Here is a 20,799-nt window from a genome sequence, read left to right as displayed (position 1 = left end):
AAAACGGAAGTAACACCGTTAAATTTAAACCACTGTGATGCAGCCCAGCAGCTGCTTTGGCAGTCAGTCTCGGAAACCAAGACTGACGTGGTGTTACTATCGGACCCATACCGCATACCAGCCAACAACGGGAACTGGGTGGCGGATAGGTCTCAACAGTTAGCAGCTATAGGGACGACAGGACGATACCCAATCCAAGAAGTAGTCTCTAGCTCAAATGACGGTTTTGCGATAGCAAAAATCAACGGCGTGTTCTATTGCAGTTGTTACGCGCCCCCAAGGTGGTCGATTGAGGAATTTTCCCACATGGTCGACAGGATGATAGCCGAACTAGCTAATCGGCAGCCAGTAGTGATAGCTGGCGACTTTAATGCATGGGCAGTGGAGTGGGGTAGCCGCTGCACCAATCAAAGAGGCCAACTATTGCTGGAATCCCTGGCCGCTTTAAATGTAGAGCTGGCAAATGTGGGTACAGTGAGTACCTTCCGCAGAAATGGTGCAGAATCGATTATCGACGTGACGTTTTGTAGTCCTAACCTTTTAGGTACCATGAACTGGCGCGTTGATGACGGTTATACTCATAGCGATCATCAATCGATTCGCTATAGTATAATACCAGGCGGGCGGAAGGCAGCGCGATGTAACTCGACCCAAGCCCGAGGATGGAAAACAGCGCGCTTCGACGGCGAAGTATTCACTGAAGCCCTGAGGCGCGAACGGAACACTCTGGACCTAAACGGTGAAGAGCTAGTTGCTGTGATATCACGAGCGTGTGATGCTTCCATGCCGAGAAAAGCCCCTCCTAGAGAGAACAGGCCGCCGGTGTATTGGTGGTGCGAATCAATTGCAAATCTTCGAGCAATCTGCCTTCGGGCTAGACGAAGAATGCAACGCGCACGCACAGAAGCACAAAGAGAGGAACGCGGTGCAGCATTCAGAGAGGCAAAGTTGGCTCTCAAAAAGGAAATCAAGAGTCGGAAACGGGCATGCTTTGAAAGCCTATGCGAGAGTGCCAATTCTAGTCCATGGGGTGACGCCTACAGAGTGGTAATGGCTAAGACCAAAGGAGCCATAGCGCCCCAAGAGAAATCGCCCGAGTTGCTGCGATCGATAATCGATGTACTTTTCCCGCACCATCCCATAAGCCCATGGCCCCCAGCGCCGTATGCGGCAGATGAAGAAGAAGAAGTGGCGAGAGTGACGAACGAAGAGCTGGCAGAAGTCGTGAAATCATTCGCGTCAAACAAGGCACCGGGACCCGATGGTATCCCGAATGTTGCCTTAAAAGCGGCAGTGAACACGGATCCGGACATGTTCAGAACCACGATGCAACGCTGCATTGATCAAGGAATCTTCCCGGATGTATGGAAGCGACAGAAATTGGTGCTACTACCAAAGGCGGGGAAACCACCAGGTGACCCGTCGGCGTATAGACCTATCTGTCTAGTAGATACGACGGGCAAGTTATTGGAGAGGTTGATTCTCAACAGACTAGTACCGTATACGGAGAGTGCGGACGGCCTGTCCAACAACCAGTTTGGATTCAGAAAAGGTAAATCTACTCTGGACGCCATCCAGTCGGTCGTTCAAACAGCTGAGGTGGCAATCGAGCATAAAAGGAGCGGCATCCGTTACTGCGCGGTTGTCACTCTGGATGTGAAGAATGCGTTCAACAGCGCAAGCTGGGAAGCAATAGCACACGCGCTTCACCGCCTCAAGGTACCGGTGCAGTTGTGTAAGCTTCTAGAAAGCTATTTTGATGGTAGGATTCTACTGTATGACACAGAGGAGGGGCAGAAAAGCGTTCGAATTACCGCGGGAGTACCTCAAGGTTCAATCCTGGGCCCGCTGTTATGGAATGCGATGTACGACGACGTACTGAGGCTGCCCCTTCCGACGGGTGTTAAGATTGTTGGCTTCGCCGACGATATCACCCTAGTGGTCTATGGTGAATCGATGGAGGAAGTAGAGTTGACAGCAGCGCACTCTATTTCCCTGGTTGAGGAATGGATGAAGTCTAGGAAACTAGGACTGGCCCGTCACAAGACTGAGGTGGTGGTGGTCAACAACCGCAAGTCCGAGCAACGGGCGCTTATCTCGGTAGGTGATTGCACCATAGAGTCCAAACGATCCCTTAGGCATCTTGGGGTAATGATTGATGACAAGCTGAGCTTCGCTAGCCACGTTGAATATGCCTGTAAAAGGGCATCTACGGCTATAGCGGCGCTTTCGAGGATGATGTCTAACAGCTCTGCTGTAATTGCCAGCAAACGCAAGCTGCTGGCAAGCGTGGCGCTATCCATACTAAGGTATGGAGGACCAATCTGGTCAAAAGCGCTTATAACGAGAAGAAACCTAAAGCGGTTGGAAAGCACGTACAGGATAATGTGCTTAAGAGTAGCGAGTGCATACCGGACGGTATCTAAAGAGGCCGTGTGCATCATAGCCGGGATGACGCCCATCGGGCTCATCATCAAGGAAGATGCTCAATGCTTCAACCAAAGGGGTACCAGAGGAGTCCGCGACACGTGTAAAGAGGAAACGCTCAGAAGCTGGCAGCAGGAATGGGATAACTCCACTAAGGGTAGATGGACCCATCGGCTAATACCAAATGTGTCAGATTGGTATGGTAGAAGCCATGGGGAAGTGAACTTCCACCTGACGCAGTTTCTGTCAGGACATGGTTGCTATAGACAGTACCTGCATAGGTTCGGGCACTCAGAATCTCCTGCGTGCCCCAATTGTGCTGGTGTAGAGGAAACAGCGGAGCATGTCGTGTTCGATTGCCCCCGTTTCATTGTTGTGAGAGGTCGCATGCTCACTACATGCGGAGGGGACACGTCCCCCGACAATATTATAGAGAGAATGTGTGCGGATGCCGAGTGCTGGAATGCAGTAACTACGGCTGTCACTCACATTATGTTAGAATTGCAGCGTCTATGGCGCGCCGACCAAGAGTTGGCTGCAGAGGATTAGCCCTGCCGAGGCTGGTCCCTTGTAACATTGTTTAAGTCGGCTAGGAGAAGCAGTTTGCCTAGGCTACTTCTGCTACACGTGTTGTGCTATATGCACTGGTCCCTTCCCGAAGAAATACCGTAAGGTGGTTCCGGGGAGATGAGGGTCTGAGTCCAAGGGTCATGTCGATGCACTGTTCACCACTTGAGCAATTCTAAATGAATTGCTCAAGCACAGTGCATAGGCTGGTTTTAGCGGGTCGTCGTTGGTGCGTCATCCCCGCATTCCCTGAGTTATCTTCTCAGGGGATCTGTTTGCAGATGTCCCCCTTGTAAAAAACAAAAAAATGTCTATACACAAATTAGTTCACGGATTTAGAGAGATTTTCATTTGGAGCAGTGGTAACAAAACTGCGGTACGCGGAGCACAAGACACTGTAAATCATTATGATGTATAACCCGTAATCTAATTGTCATACAGTGATCCCACGATGAAGGTTGGTGTCTCTTATGTCCATGCAGGATTCTTTTGAAAACCAACTAAAATTTAGCTGAGCTTCAAAATAAGAGCCGCCGGAACTAAGACAAGTACTTCAACATTGCTCTAGAAGGTGTCATATGAAGACCCGGGTTTAGCAGCCTAGATACGATTTTCACAAGATCCATTCAATTTGTTTGCTTCGCTGATGACAATGATGTTATCAGAAACACGTTTGAAGTGGTGAGAGATATGTCCATACGCTTGATTTTTTTAGGTGGTGCAATATCAAAACTAGTTTTGCCTACTTGAGAAGCGATTCAATACTTTAGGCGAGTAATGTATATAGTATCTTGAAGCTAATATTATCAGACCGATTATTGCTATGTCCCAGGGCCACGAAGTGAATAAAATACAAGTGCAAATGGTGCTGTTAGTGAATCACACGCAAATGTTACAATCGCACCCTCTCTCGCGAGTGGGCGCTATCTTTACCTCTTTGGAACGATATAACCGTCTCGCTCAATTCCTCAATCATGTGAACTCTACGTCCCTTGATTCCCATAACTTACCCAACGGCGCGTAACGATTGATTGAAAATAAAAGTTTCATTAATTGGCAACTTAAATCCTACGGAACTTAAAAAAAAACGACGCTTACGATTTAGCTAGAAAATGAGCTTCATTACCTTTTCCCGAGTCGGCGTTGCGGATGACGATTTCGTCCTTGGAGTACGTCTTGCCGGGGATTTTGGTCGGCTTCGGGAACTTGCCCGAGGTGCGGATCAACTCACCGGGGGACAACGAGGGAATAACCTGCTGCCCGAGGGACAGTCCAGGCGGGGAGGTGCTCAACAAAGATGGATCACCCATGGCATCCGGCTGGAATGATAAACAAATCAATCAAGTTCATAGTCGTTGAAGGATTGTAGAGAGGTTTACCTCGACATTGGTTGCCTTGTGCTTGTAGTATGTGTTGGTGCCGTCCGATACCTGCCACGACTTGGCGCGCAGTTCAATCAGCTCCAGTAGATTCAGCCGAGTCATGATGTTCAGCCGTTCGTCTTGTGAGGCGTTTCGAAAGATAACAAAGGCACGATCGAGCGTATCCTTGGAGATGTTCTCCAGCTGTGGTCCATGCAGTCGGAGATTCGCGAGCAGTGCATTCATGCCATCGGCATTGTTGCAACCGTTGGCCAAACTGGCAGCTACGTTCTCCGTCAGCGTGATTAGCTCTTCGACTGGATAACAGAGGGATTGATTAATGTATATGAAAAACTGTGACAAATATTAAGTCCACAGGGCACTGTTCTTGCATCAAGTTAGTAGAAAACTATCATATGATATACGTATTTGAAATATTTGATCAATAATAAAGGTCATACTTTCTATTACTCGACACTTATAAATAGTTTCTGTTTACTTTCATCTATGGAATACTGGAAAAGTATTGAATTTGGGTCTGAAATTTATCATAATTCCATATTCATGCACCTATTAAAATTCAAACATACAACACATAAAACTAAATCTTGTACGAGTTTAGTAAATTTAGTGTCCTGGCATAGAGGACACCTCAAAGTTAAAACATATTTGTACGCAAAGTGTGATAGTAGGGATATTCAAAATTCAAAAAAGTTTGAAAACCCAATATCCCATAGGTATCTCATTTATTATCTTTACGATAAAAATAGTGTTCTGTAAAATTTTCAGCATTTTCGGTGATGTGGCCCAAAGACGATGTAGGTTTATATGGAATTAAAAGGAATTTTGAAAAGTTGGAATGTGCGGTAATGGTAACGTGCTCCCTCGCACTGCGCCTTACGAACAATTGTGGGTCCTCTGATTGTGGAGGGAGCACGGAAGGTTATTGCTCCCCATCGATAATTGAATCTGCATCGCTGTAGATCGATTCGTCCAACCGATTCTCCTCATTTGCAGCGCCATCGGATGCATCGTCAGCCTCCATTGGTTCCCTCTGGATAATCAACTCACTCCCTTCCACGTTGTCTTCTGGCTCATCTATCGTGTTGCTGCGCTTCGATTGGCATGCATCAAGGAATATCACATCCCTGCTGACAAACACTTTCTTGCTCACCTTGTTGTACACCCTGTACGCCTTGGATTCTTCGCTGTAGCCAACGAAAATACACGCTTCAGACTTCTTGTCGCATTTCCTCCGCTTCTCCTTCGGTACATGCACCATCACATTGGTTCTGAATATGCGAAGATGCGACACATCCGGCCGTTTGCCAGAAAACTTTTCCTCCGGGGTTACCGATAGTCCCTTTGTCGGCGAACGAATGACCACATGCGATGCAACTGCGACTGCTTCTGCCCAAAAACTGTTATCCAGATCCGCATCGTATAGCATACTCCTCGCTCTCTCGACCAACGTCCGATTCATCCTCTCTGCCAATCCATTTTGCTCCGGGTTGTAGGGAGCAGACGTCTCGTGCTGGATTCCTTTCTTTCGCAAAAAATTTCGGATATTTCTTTTGACATACTCTTTGCCATTGTCTGTCCGTATTCGCTTGATCCGTTCTCCAGTTTGGTTCTCCGCAAAAGCCTTATATTCTTGCAACGCCTCGAGCACTTCCGTTTCAGACTTCAGAAAATAACGACGGTTTTTCGACTAGCGTCGTCGATGAAGGTCAGAAAGTAACGGCTGCCTCCAATCGACTTGGTTTCCATAGGGCCGCACAAGTCCGAGTGGATCAGTTCCAATACTCGGTCTTCTCGGTGCCCCTTCGCCTTGAATACACGGTATGCATCTCTCCGAGGTTTCCACATCATATTCCAGTCCGGTTACCATCTCCTTCAATCGCATCATTCCACCGGCGGACAGGGGCATACGCCGATGCCACATCTCGTACTTGTCGTCCTGAACCAAATTCTCAATGGGCTTCTTCACTTCGGATAGCTTGTAGAGGCCATTCACTTCAAGGCCAATCGCAACTACCTTGTTGTCGGGGTTGACAACTTTGCACTCCTCCTTCGCAAACACCACCTTAAATCCCTTTTGGCATACCTTGCTTACGGAAAGTAGATTAATCGCCAAATCAGGGACGCAAAGCACATCGCTCATTGTGAGGTCCACTGTCGCTTCACCACAATCTGCCTCCAGCTTCACCGATCCTTTCGCCACAACGGCCATTTCTGCATTGTTGGCCACGTTGATCCTCGTCGACACATTAAACGGATTTTCCAGCAGATTTTTGTTCCGGCACAAGTGTGCGGCTGCACCAGAATCACAAAAAAACCAATCGCTGTCGTTCCGCTCAGATGACTGCACTGCACGTGCAGCAAAGAATGCCGCATGCCCTTTTTGAGTATCACGCTTCTATTTGGTCGGCGTTAAGTCAGAGTGGACCAAGTGACATTTTTCATATTTTGAGAAAAATGGATTTAAAGTCTTACGCTCTATAATTTTTGAACTCGTTAAAAATTTGTTTCAATATTTCTACACATCTTTTTGTTACTTTTAAAGGATATAATGTGAAGTGGTTATCATGAAAAATCATAATCCAAACCTCTGATAGAACGATTTTCTGATGGACTATGTGTACTTGGTCCACTCTGACTGAACAATTTCTAGAAAAATATCAATCATTCAATGCTTGCATGGTCAAACTGGGTGCATATCTCTATGAAAAACAGATTATCAAGACCTTTCAACATCAGTATCGTAAATTCTTCAATAATCCATATCGTCAATACCGAAATCAGTGCCAGCTTGAAAATTAAGGTTTTGCAGGGTCAGAGTACTGAAGGCCAAAAATATTCAAATATGTGTACAGTCAGAGTGGACCAAGTGAAAATCTTGAGTACCGACCAAAATATACTGGTCCAATATACGGGTTCTAGCACATTCTATACATACATCATAGAACTACCATAAACTTCTATCGAACTTTGAAATTGACTCAAAAACTGCAATAATCAATCAGTATATTGCTTTTTAACACTTGGTCCGCTCTGTCTGCACAGAAATTGTTGCAATTTCTGACCACCCATCCAAATATGGTAAATGGCCAAAAATGAAAATCAAATGCATCGAATTGAGAAATATTTTTAAATTTCTATTGATGGATAAGTAGAAGAATCATTCCATGTCGAGAAATCTGACAAATCTCTTTAAATGTTTCTCATTTCCTCGCATTTCTCAGCGCGCTGATCATTTTCGTTGATATGTTAATAAGTACTTGGTCCACTCTGACTGCACCTTTTACCGATTTTTATTGATCATCCAAAGTAAATTTGTTACACATTTCACGCAGTTTACAGCATATTCAAAATCTGATCAAAGTGAATCGGAAGTAAGGTGATTTCGCATCTAATGAGAGAATAATCCAATTTTTCCAAGTTTTGTACTTGGTCCCCTCTGACTTAACGCCGACCATTTCTTCTTCTCGCTCGCTTCCTTCTAGCATTCCGACGCAGTGTCCCAGCTTCCTACAACGGAAGCACTTCACGCCTTCGACTTGCTTCTTCGATGCGTTTTGCTTGCTGAAACCCGCATTATTGTTTTCGGACGCTTTTGAACCGCCCGTGACCTTCACCTTCTGCATGATCTTAGCCTTGACCATGTCCGCTGTCAGTGCCACTCCGGATGACTCCAGACCCAAAATCATTGGATCGTACTTCTTCGGCAAACCTTTCAGCAGCAAACTGCACATCCAAGTGTCGTCCACCTTGAAGCCGACTTCCGCCAGCTGGTTACACATGAGCATAATTTCGTTCACGTACTCCTGTGGGGACTGGCAAATGACATCATCGTCCCTCTCGGCACCTACCAGTCGAATACTCGTCAACTTACGAAGAAGACCAATCCTGCGGGTAGAACCGCTGTCCTCGAACGTGTTCCGCAAGTTGTCCCACGCTTCTTTAGCAGTTTTCGCATTCTGCACCAGCCCGTAAATGCTCCGATCGATATTCAGGCAGATGGTTGCCAGAGCTTGTTCTGACAATTCCTCACTTACTTCCGGATCTCCTTCATTACGCTCCTTCACGGCACACCAGGTCCGCTCCTTGATGAGGACCATCTTGGTGCAAAACGCCCAGGAATTGTAATTTTCCGATCCACGAAGCACTTCTCTCGCTTGCAACGAAACCATACCTCCGGGTAATCTCGTTCCGCCAGCTTGCGCACCGGGACTTCTTCCATCTCCAACGACTTGATCTTGAGCACCTACGGTACCATCAGCGGCTTGATTGGACATCATTCTTCACGAGTCTTCAACATTTTCAAGATTGAAAAAAAAATGCTTCGCCAAACAACGCCGTTTCTATGGAAACTGTTCTGGGCCCATAACCTGATAAAGTAGGGTAAAAGCACCGGTTTTGGCCAGCCTAAGAGAAAATGTCGATTAAAATTAAATGGGAAGTCGTATTTATACCACACATATGTCAAATGCAAGCTTTCAATTCATATTTTGTGTGTGAAATATTAAAACTGAGCTACAACCATTTTTTCGCTTTAAAAATCCCGATGGTCAATATAGGCCAACGGAACCAGTTTCAGCCAGAGATATAACTTAGGTTCTTAAATTGGCCAATCGCATTGATTTCTCATGAGACTGGTCAAATTAGGAGTGCCCTGGTCAAATTAGGTGTATGGGAGTTTAAATTACCGGGTACTCCCGTTGGTTTGACCACAATTAATCTGAACACTTTTTAATCTGTACCCCGCTAATTTGCACATCGTTCAGATTAAAAATGGTTCAAACGTCATTTAGCTCATGGAACGGAGCGAAGTGAGATGGAACGCTATGGAACGGAACGCAGAATAAAAAAAAAAAAAACAGTGAAAGAGGTAACCAGAAACACGTTTCTAGGTTGACTAGATGTTCAAATTAAAAATGAACCCCGATGGTTTGCATGAGGTACCGTTCAAATTAGCGGGGGTGCACGGTATAAGGAATATGAATTGTTTTTCTTATGTTTTGAATCAATTTGGACGAGTAAATGAATGTAGCTCTATCATGTGAATGTGATCTACTGAACACAAAAGGTTTCATGCTGATTGACTTTGTAAAACGGTGTATACTCCCTTATGGCTACAACTGGCGTATGGCTAAAACCGGTGCTTCTACCCTACGTCTTACTCAGGTGAGGTTCGGGCAACTAATGAACATTAGAGAAACTAAAAGTATATGGAGTACCGTGTACCTTTTAATTCCGCTCCTAAATGCTTATCTTTGACAGATACGCGTATTTCGACTACCACTTGCAGTCTTCTTCAGTGTCAGTTACTCGTATCCTGAGTGGATACGAGTAACTGACACTGAAGAAGACTGCAAGTGATAGTCGAAATACGCGTATCTGTCAAAGATAAGCATTTAGGAGCGGGATTAAAAGGTACACGGTACTCCATCTACTTTTAGTTTTTCTATTTGAGATTCTGCTCAGAGGATTCGAACATTCATTAAAGAGTAATGAACATTATTTATTTGAAAATAATCCATGGCTTACTACTAGTACGATCTATAATTCAATGATTACTTAGTTTCTAACACATTTTATCGGGTTGGTGTCTGAGGAGACTTATGTTTTGGATTTATTTGTTCTTTATTTTGATAATAGAAGTTCAGTAGGAAATTTAACCGCATAGGTAGCGCTGCGGATGTAAACTTTTTTATTTTGCGTCCAAGAGCTGTAGCAAAGTTGAAGAACGTGTTAAATTACGACAAGTTGTCGAATACATAGGAGTTCTAGGACTTCAAATAATCGTCGTATGGGGTGATACTGTGCCATAAGGGTCACTTTGGGTCAAGATTTTTACAGCAACCTCAACCAGAATAATGAAAACAATGTGGTAAGTTTAAGGAATACGTTATAAATAGCCACTGGATGGCTATGGATTAGTTTTTAGACTCCCGTACTAGCCATGAGATGCATCGAATAGGGCGGTCAGTCACCCCCTAGGCCCATTGTCACTCCGCTCGACGGTAACGTTTATCATCAAACTAAAGAACAAATAAATCCAAGATAAGTCCCCAGAGAACCTAACCCGATAAAATGTACCCTTAAAGCGCAAGAGGTTTTGTCTGGTTAAATTCTGTTCCTGGCCCAGTGTGCACTACTGCTCCTGTCCAGCAACCTCATGCAGCGCTCTGATTCCGAAACCACAGACCTTCAATACATCGGAGAGTGTGTGGGTAGTAGACTGGCCCTTAAACTTACTGTAAGAAAAAAGCTCTCAAAATTTCAACTAAATTGGTTGCTCCACCAGCTGGCGCATTCAATTTGAAGTTTGTATGAGATATTCGTTTCAAATATATTGAGAATTGACCCTAAGTCACTGTTTCGTATACTGCAACTTCCTATAGGTTCCAGTTTCTAGAAAAAATAGTAACATCTAAAAAACTCCACACCGCGCAAAAATACAAGCTACCGAAAAAACGCCATTTGGACATGACCTTGGAAAATCCGGAACATCTCCGGTGTCCGGTGGTCAATATGCATGGCCAAGTTCCTGAAACTAGACTAAATTTGTCGTCGACTGCTTTTGGATGCATCCAATTTCATCTATTTTTCATAAAGTTATGATCATTTGAAGTTGGGCAAAATTTTGCCTATCCCCTGTATTTGTGATAAGGCCTGTGAAAAGTCTTACCTTACCGGAGACGGTTTGAACGCTCTTATTACAAACATTAGCAGATTTAAATTCTATTCTATTCTAGTGCTTGCAGAGCCAGTATAGAAAAGCATTCTAACCAAATATCAGTAGATGAAAAACCCGAATTTAGTACTATATCATTTAATTCCACGACTTGTCGAGTCTAGTACACGACACTGAAGACGGCCTTACAGATGAGGTCGAAATTCGCGTATCTGTCAAAGGATACAAACTCTAGTGGAATTAAATGGTATAGTACTAAATTCGGTTTTTTCATCTAAATACTCATACAGTATTGGACAAAACATTTGCAACTTTTTCAATTTTCCATACAAAATGACCAACTTTGGTAAGCTAGATCTCAGTTATTTATGGACCGATTTGAATGAAATTTTGGCAGAACATCAGACATAACTTGAATTTTAACAAATATTTTTGAGTTATTTTTTCAATCACAAGTTCAAAAACAGTAACGGTTCGATTAAAGTGAATTTTTTGACGATTTTTTATAAATGACATAACTAAAGGAATATCTTCATGGTATCTTCAGCAAAGTTGTAGATTTTAACGGGATGAACAAGTTTGTCGAAGACAGTTTTTGTGTAGGGCTATCAGATTTTGAGACAAATAGTTTTAAATTTTTCGTCGAAAATTACATTTAAGTTAAACCGTTAATCTTATAAACTCGTGATTTGAAAAATTATTCAAAAATATATGTTAAAATTCAAGTTATATCTGACGTTCTGTGAAAATTTCATTCAAATCGGTCCATAAATAACTGAGATCTAGCTTACCAAAGTTGGGCATTTTGTATGAAAAATCGAAAAAGTTGCAAATGTTTTGTCCAATACTGTAGGTATTGACGGGGTTGGTGGTCTGATGGCTACCGCTTCTGCTTCATAAGCAGAAGGTCATGGGTTCAATCTCAGGCCCTTCCCTTTCCTCGTACTTTGTAGTTGTATATCTCTCACTTGCTTCTATCTTCCATTCTAAATCTATCACACTCAGTAGTATCCACGGGCGGCTAATTAAGCTCAAGCTAAATACTTATAGGTATTCTACTAAACAGCTCGAAGATTTATTATCAAATATTAGTGTTTTGTTGATATTTTTTGTCAGTATGTATTCATATTTGCAGCATACCATCAACGATATGACAGACATATTAAAATGGCCCACTCATATATCAAACTTCATGATAAAATTGAAGATATATTTATTTTATCCTTTTTGATAGAACTTTTAGTCGTTGGCTAATTTATCTCGGGACCAACAGCTTTACTTCCCTTGCGAAGGAAGTCGCATTTTTTATAAGCTATAATGTAAATTATCCAAAATTTGGATTCCAAATGTTTTCTAGTAGAATTGTACAACATTATAAAGGACTTCACAGTCATAGGGAGCATTTAAATTTATTTTCTTTTGTTGTATGTTTGAACTTTGATAGGTATACGAATATGGACTCTGGTCAATTTTAGACAAAAATTCAATGAATTACCATTATTTCTAAGATAAAGGAAATAGAGATTATGAATATCGAATAATAAATGACACATATGACCTTCATTACACCCGATTCTGTTTTTGCACGGATTTTTTTTTACACGGCCGTGCAAAAAAAGTTTCCATACATTTTTTTCCGCCAAAACCTTATTTTTGCATGAAACGTAAATGATGTTACTTTTTTTGCACGGTTTTTGAAATTTGGAACTGAAAACTTTTTTTGTACGGTACGCATCCCCGTGCAAAAACAGTATCGGGTGTATTGAGAAAGTATCTTGAATTAAATAAAGTATTTGATAATAATAAATCCTCGAACTGTTTAGTGTAGATATTTTACTAATAGAATATAAAATAATTTGATAGTTTTTTACCAATTTGATGTGAAAACAGTGTCCTGTACAAATATGAATAAGAGTTACTCTAGAAGGGGATGCTGGACTTACTTGATTGCACCTCGTACACGGGCACGTGCACATGGCTCTGTTTCAGCGTTGACTTGAGTGGACGCGGTGGCTCAAGATTCTTGACTGCTCTTCCCATTTGTGCCATGGCTACGTTTCAACTTAGTGATTGGTGTCCGAACCGCCAAGTTTTCGTTAAGGAATTCCTCCCAAGTCAGTTATCGATTTTCACCACTGACTACGGCGAAGCAAGACTAACTAGTGTGTTCCAAGTTCTGATTGATTCGTGGCTCGAGGTGTCGTCGTCGTCGTGCTGGAGGTTCCTCTTCGCGTCTCGCGTGCTCTGCGGTTGGTCTTTCCAGCGAAAGTCACACTCACACGCAATTCCTCACGTGGAGACCAGCAGTCGTAGAAGTCGTGATCGAAGACGTGTGTATTATGATGGAAACGATGTATAATGGCAACAAAACAAAACGAAAATAAACGGATTTGCCGATGTTTGCGCACCTCCCCCTGTGGGAAGAAAAGGCGAAACGAGCATAAGAATAGGAACACTAGACAGTAAATAACGTCTCCGCGGAACACGTTCTTCTGTGGGTCGAATTTATCGAATAAACAGCGGGAAACCTTTCAAAGGACGGGAGGTGCGCGATATCACTGAGCTATGGTGACGTAAGCAGCGCACAGTGGCGCGCCTTCGTACAAAGATCGGATGCATTCAAACTTGAAATAAGCGTCGCGAATTAACTATGATTTAATTTATCAATGACAGTATCGCATCGTATTGATTCCACCAATCTTTTATCAAGTGTATATTTCTACACGCCCGCTGACTAGACAGTTAAGAAATCGGAATTTGTTTGCATCAAATAATCATCGAATTAACTATGCGAAATTCGGCCAAATGAGTCGAATGATGTGTCTTTATATAATCAGCATTGCACAGAAATTGATCTGACCATGTCGCGAACAAAGCTAAGACAATATTTTGACTTTTTAAGATATAATACAACATAGAATTGAGCAAACATGAAATCTACAGATGATTGACGAAATAAATAAATTAATAAATAAACTAATCTATAACATTCCCCAGAATTTCTTTCCAAGAATGTATCATTCCCCATCATCATATCATCATATCAGAAAACCACTTATTGAACTTTAACACTTCACTCTTGCAAAAAGAAAAAATAAAATACTAAAAATTACTAGTATGGCGAGCTTATACCTTTAAACACTAATGTTGCTTATTTTGACAGATAGGCTTATTTCGTTTGCGACTTGAAGACTTCTTCAGTTTCGAGTGCATCATTCGCATTATATCAAAAATGTTACCGAGCGATTTCGAGAGCATACGTTGTGTCCGGCCATGCGCCACTGTGCAGCGGTGGAGATTTTCTGTTTTTTTTTCTTCGATCCACGATGCTTCCAATGCTCAAATCAATACGATTGTTCGCAGTTGGAAAAATTGCGATGTTGGCTTTCGGTGCACGAATTTCAGAGCGACCATTCGCAGGTGAAAGCGGAAGGAAAAAACCTCACCTAATCAGCGAGTAGTGAAAGAGAAAAGAGTTATCTCAATCATTTTCGCTGAATAATGCATCTTCGTGGAGAAAAACTCCTCGCCTCCACCGCCTATGCTTTTTGCTTCACGCCGACGCTGGTCAAGATATTTATTGGAGCCGCTTCAGAAGCCTATCGGCATCACGACGCCGAATTTTCATTTTCACGCCGCTAATCCATCACTCTTCTTCTTCTGTGCATTACGTCCTCACTGGGACAGACCCTGCTTCTCAGCTTAGTGTTCAATGAGCACTTCCACAGTTATTAACTGAGAGCTTTCTTTGCCAAAGTTTCCGTATATCGTGTGGCAGGTACGATTATACTGTATGCCCAGGGAAATTTCCATTACGAAAAGATCCTGGAACAACCGGCAATCGAACCCAGACACCTTCAGTATGGCTTTGGTTTGTAGACGCGGACTCAACCACTCTGCTAAGGAAGGCCCTTACCACTTAAATGTGGTAATTTAGATAAACGATTAATTGTTGCATTTCATTCGAAAACGTTGAAAAGTTCAGAATCAATCATAATCGTTACGAAATTTTAAATTTAACGTTGTTTAAATTCCATATTATATTTCGAAAAAAAAATTTTAATCAAATATTTTCCAATTATTTTAAAAATTGTGCATAGAGCAGGACTGGTAGCGACTGAGTGTCTTGGTATTATCAAGACAAATCAAAACCAAAATAGATCAAACTGCAATCAAAAAACAAAACGAACCCTAACAGGAATAGGGGCCCAGATAGCCGTAGCGGTAAACGCTCAGCTATTCAGCATGACCATGCTGAGGGTCGTGGGTTCGAATCCCGCTGGTCGAGGATCTTTTCGTAATGGAAATTTTCTCGATTCCTAGGGCATAGAGTATCTTCGTACCTGCCGCACGATATACATATGCAAAAATGGTCAATCGGCAAAGAAAGCTCTCAGTTAATAACTGTGGAAGTGCTCATAAGAACACTAAGCTGAGAAGCCGGCTTTGTCCCAGTTGGGACGTAACGCCAAAAAGAAGAAGAACAGGAACCGCGAGAAAAGAGAATTAGTAAAACAGACATTTTCTGAGAATATTTCTAAGGGGTCGTCCATAAATGACGTAACTTTTTAGGGGGGAGGGGGGCTTCACGAATTTGCGACGATGTGTGACGAGGGAGAGAGAGGGGTCCTAGCTAGTGGACGTAGCATTTTGAATCATTTCTGAAAAATGAGAGGTGCTGAAAAAAATAACATACATTTTTATAAAATGATGATTCAGCTTCAAAACATTCATATGACAAAATTGAAACAAATCTAAGAAATTTTAGATTTTCTTGATAAATGCAATCTAACAGATTTTTTTAAAGCCTTAAATAATTATGTAAACATTATATTGTATGCATGTTTAAATAAATTAATTTATAAATAAACAAATTAAAAGTTAAATAAATTCACTAAAAAACAATGCTTAAACGACTAGGCAAACTTTGCTTTAGTTTTATTCATATTTTCTGTTAGAGCTAAATTTGTTAAAAAAAACTTATGTTCGTTCTGGAAAATATTACATTAAAACAACATTTATGGTAACAATAACAAAAGTAATTCGTGAACTGTAGTGTTCTTGTTTCTGTTCGGGGTGAACCACTGCGACCAGTTTTCTTTGATCTTTTGTGGTATACCCGTGTCCTTTGTTTAGTGCATGTCGTTCTACTCCATTACTATTGAGAAATAATGAAGTAGTCGTTTTTTATACAAATATAATTCTTTACCATTTTGCATAGAGCCTCTTTAGGAAAAGATACCGCTATTTATACCTTTTGGAGAAAACAGTTTGTCACCATTAAACTCTCAAAAGCGCGCCCCGTAATCACACGCAGAGAATTAACAGCTATTCAAAATAATAAATATTTGTGTTGTTTTCAATAAACATTTTGAATTTGTTGCAATTGAATAAATGCGTTGGAACAACAATGTTTTTTATCAGAATAAATCGAAAATATTGTTGAATTTAATGGAAGCAATCCTAACTAGAAATTTGTTGAAACAACAAAAGAAAATCATTACGTCAAATGAAAGTTTTATTTGTTTCAATATCCTCCAATGTTGGTTCAATTAATCATGCGTATAGCATAAAAACTGTCCCGCCATTTTGGTTTTCATTTGAAACGTCAAGAAAATGGAAATATTATTTCGGTGCGTTGTATTAAATGAAAGTGAAAGACGTGCAAAAAACTTCTGTGTAATGAGTTCAGGTCATCGCTTTTTCATTGCTGTTTCAGAGTATCCATAAAACATAATCGAAGCTATTTTTGGTAAGTTTCGGCCATTCTTTCTAAATTATTGTTTCCACTAATGCATTTTAAATTATTGCAGTTAATTCCTACACGAGCTGATGATGTCATTCTTTTTTATCGCGGAGCGGATAAAGTTCATTCGCCAGGAACATGGATTAAGTTTCATAAACTTCTTACGTAAGGGAAAATAAAGTAGCCTATTCAGAACGATTATCGTTGTTTATTTTATAAAAAAAGAAAAAAAAACAAAGGGTTTAGGAAGTAAGACTAACAAAAATGAGTTTTTATTTCAAACAAAAACATTATCACATCAAAAAATAGTGCAACTTTGTTTTAAAAACTATAGGTTTCATCTTAAAGCAGAAAATTGTTGTTTCAAAAGAAAAGAAAGTTGAAACAAAAAATAATTTTGTTGTCCCACATTTAACCCAGCTGTCAACATTCAACAATAAATATTTTTGAATCAAATTACGAGTTGTTATTGAAACAATGAAAAGCAATTATAAGCCGGCAAATAATACAGATATATTGTTGCAATGATACAGAATATGATTGACATTAAAATTGTTTTCTCTGCGTGCAGGTTCGGCCACTAAGCTGGTTAAATGATACTGATTTTGACCATGCATCGGTACTCTAGCGTATCAAATTGTTGCTTCTACTTATAAGGTTCAAAGTCGTTTTTTGAAACTGTGAACAGGTTTCATCGCATGAGACATTTAGATTCCTTGAAACAAAAAGCTTATTAAGAGGTCTGCTACTCCACTGATTCGGAATCGTTTCCCTCCTAGATATCGAAAGATAAACTCTTGCACTTGGAATGAAATTGTCTCATGCGTTGAAACCAACCTCAGATGCTGATTGAGCCATTTTCCACTTCGACCTCCTCATCATCTAGGACAAATAGGTGGGTCTTAGTGGCTTGTTACTCTCCTATACTCTTCCGACCGTAACTTATAAGTATTCACAAGAACAGATACAGCAAGATTACAATTTGGCAGATCTTACCCCGTAACGCACCTCGAAAAGGTGATCTACCCGCGTTGCGGGTGAACTGTAGTGTTAGCTGGTGTAAAATCTTAAATAAACTTTTGATGGGATTTTTTTGAAAAATTCATTGAAAACTGTTAGGAACTCCAGTAATCCTTGGAAGAAATGCGGGAAAGTATTCTAGAGAAACTCAATACTGAAACACACTTCGAATTTAGGAATGAATTTTTTATAGACAAAAACCTAATTACTATCAATACGGCGTTTTTTATATCTTTCCAGCCTTCTTCTGAAGGAACTAGGCCTCTCTTCAAAGTTAAACAAATTATCCACCATGTTCGGACACATGAGGTGAGCGGTTCATGGAAACCACACGACGTTCGATGAACTCTGGTCATCAATAAAGAAGAGGACCGCAGCTGTCTACCAATGGCTCGAAATTCAATGTGGGACAGAAGTGCTGAAGCGTCAATCTCACCAGTCAAAATCTTAGCAACAAATGTAGCTTGCTGGAGTTGTCGTCGTCCTTGCAGTGTATCGAGTCCTAGAAGCCGACAACGTTCATTTTGCGGGTCTCTCCAGGGTAGATCTCTGAGCGCAATGCGGATAAACCTACGTTGAACACGTTCAATTCTGATGATCCACGAGAGACAAGGAGTCCACACTACAGCAGCGCTTTCGTATTTCGAATTTGTCGTACCAAAGCGCAATATAATGATTTGAGGCAGTGAGGATCAGTAAAATATCTAGAAACTTTCGTAATAAAGCCCAATTGACGTGTTGCTTTAGTTATGATTGACGATGCCAACTCTTAAATTAACCTGAGCGAAATTTCTTGAAAGAAATTCTGTGGTAATCTTTGAAAGATCTCTTAGAGCGCTAGTGACTCTAAGAAATCTTTCAAAGATTACCTTTCGAGAAAATTTGGAAAGGTTAATTTAAGAGAATTTGGTTGAAAAGTGAAAAATATCTGGAGGAAGTCCTAGGATCGTCTTTGGAAAATTGTTCAAAATAATATCTGAGAAAATTACTGGAGGTAGTAACGTTGAGGTGCTCAAGGATTTCCTGAAGCAAATTCCTTAGAAATTCCTGTAAGCATCCTTTGAAAAATTACTGAAAGAATTGGAGAACTTCTGAAGAAAACCCTGTATTTGTTCCAGATAGTACAGTGGGATTCCGTTTTTGGCAACATAGCCGAAATTTTCAGTTGCCAAAATCGGAACCCATTTTTTTAATTTCAAGAATATCATTTGGACGTTGTTCCATCATCATTATGGAGCCAAAAGATGGCCAGACTGCCAAACGGTCCATTTCGAAGCAAATTCCCGTAGGATATTTCTTACATCTTCCGTAGGATACAGTTATACATCTGATTGTGATAGGCGTTCCACACACTTTTTATTGCTGAAATATCTTCATTTCGAATACATTAAAAAAAGTTATCTTCATTTATGTTTTGTAAGCGTTATAAATATTATTCGCAAACATGGGTCATGTAAAAAAAAATAAACGCTTAAGTGACTTTTATTCAAGAACTGGACAATAGGGTCCTAAAGCCCTGTCCCAATTTTAGTGCCAAACGCTTGAGTTTAGGCCAAAAACACATGTTTACTCAATTGTCTAATGTTTTCCGTTGGTTTAAGCTCAAAAAACATTTTTTTTTAGATTTTGTCACATCCTTTGGCTTAAACTCAAATTTTGGGTGTATTTTGTTTTCCGTGTCCCTTACGAAATGTCAGATAGGAACAACCCCCGTGGTCGAACTAAAACCCCTGTGGTGTTTTTGTCGACTAAGCGAACGTCAAACATGATCAAAAGTGTCAAGGTTCATTTATGGACCAAATTTTTAAATTAAATTTTAAACATGATATAGCCATTATTTGAGCGGGAAAAATTGCTAAAGTAGTTACAGTAACATGCTTTTTCGTGTTATTAAATAAAAACAAGATTTCATTAAAAATTTTAGGACCCAATTATCCAAAAAAAAAAAACAGAAGTGCATCACATTCCTTTGGAAACGTTTTTACAAAAAAAAGTTTCAGGTGTTACAAAACTAAATAATTCTAGTTCAATAAACTTAAAAAATAGTTTATCTTTTAAGGTGATTATAAAACGAAGCCAAACGTTGAATTTTCAAGTGCACAAGACTGGAGAACCTGACAACAGTTTGCATTGAAAATCAATCAAACTGCTTGCTTGCTGGTGAAGACCAATGGGATAAATTTTTAACGCGGAGCGCTGTTTGGTTCTCAAGTCTTGTGCTCTTGAAATTTTGAGGTGTGGCTTCGTTCTATAATCACCTTAAGCCCAATCGACAAATTTGACAATACTCGGTAGTTTGAAAATGGGTCTTATAAATTACATTTCTTGCATAGTAAGGCATCTAATATCAAATGATTGACTTCCATAAACAACTGAAATCAATTGCTGTACACAAAAACTATGTTGTTTTAGAACAGCATATTAACTATAGGATGAAATTACTTATAATTGTATTTTAGAAGTTGGGCTTGGATATGAGTTCAACAGAAATTCGCAATGAAACTCCAAGCGCCCGATAAGAATCTCCAAACGTCCGTTAAGAACTACAGAAACCCGCTAGAACTCTGAAGTAGCTCGCTAGGAGTCTGCAGAATTTTGCTTAGAATTCTTAGGATCTTGCTTAGGAGCCCGATAGGAATTGAAATCTATCGAAGATCTGCTAGGAATTTTGAAGATATCGCCTAGAATTTTAAGATTCCGCTGCGATTTTGCTAAAAATTTTCATGTTTTCGATCTAAATTCTCAGGTCTATACAGACTGCCAGTGATGCATTTGAACGCGTTCAGTTCGCGTACCAGTTCAATTTGTTGAACGCAGTGATCAAGTAGGCTTGCACATTGTGCAGTTCAAAAATATGAACCCGTGCGAGCCGAAAATTGAACCCAATAGATTTTGACAGATTCACGACAAAAATCTTTGCCAAACTTATGTTTTTGACACGCATAATATCAAGGGCTGTATGTTTTTTCCTACCATGG

At 40.8% G+C, this 20,799-nt stretch overlaps 1 protein-coding gene across 2 annotated transcripts in view; it reads right to left on the bottom strand.

Moving 5' to 3' along the window:
- LOC5568096 (eukaryotic translation initiation factor 4E-binding protein Mextli) overlaps positions 1-20,799 on the bottom strand; it is a 49,720-nt gene that overhangs the window by 25,623 nt on the left and 3,298 nt on the right. The window contains exons 2-5 of one of the 2 annotated variants that reach the window (XM_021848303.1): positions 12,999-13,469; positions 4,374-4,672; positions 4,121-4,313; positions 3,928-3,999 (exon numbers count right to left, since the gene is read on the bottom strand). In XM_021848303.1, coding sequence (XP_021703995.1) covers positions 3,928-3,999; positions 4,121-4,313; positions 4,374-4,672; positions 12,999-13,104 — 670 coding nt within the window. In that variant the 5' untranslated portion in view covers positions 13,105-13,469. The remainder of the gene's footprint in view (positions 1-3,927; positions 4,000-4,120; positions 4,314-4,373; positions 4,673-12,998; positions 13,470-20,799) is intronic. The other variant, XM_021848304.1, reaches the window with a different exon arrangement.

Source organism: Aedes aegypti, chromosome 2 (genome assembly GCF_002204515.2).
Source record: "Aedes aegypti strain LVP_AGWG chromosome 2, AaegL5.0 Primary Assembly, whole genome shotgun sequence".
NCBI classification, from domain to species: Eukaryota; Metazoa; Arthropoda; class Insecta; order Diptera; family Culicidae; genus Aedes; species Aedes aegypti.
Note: the sequence above shows the minus strand (reverse complement) of the source record. Positions and strands in the feature narration are given on the sequence as shown.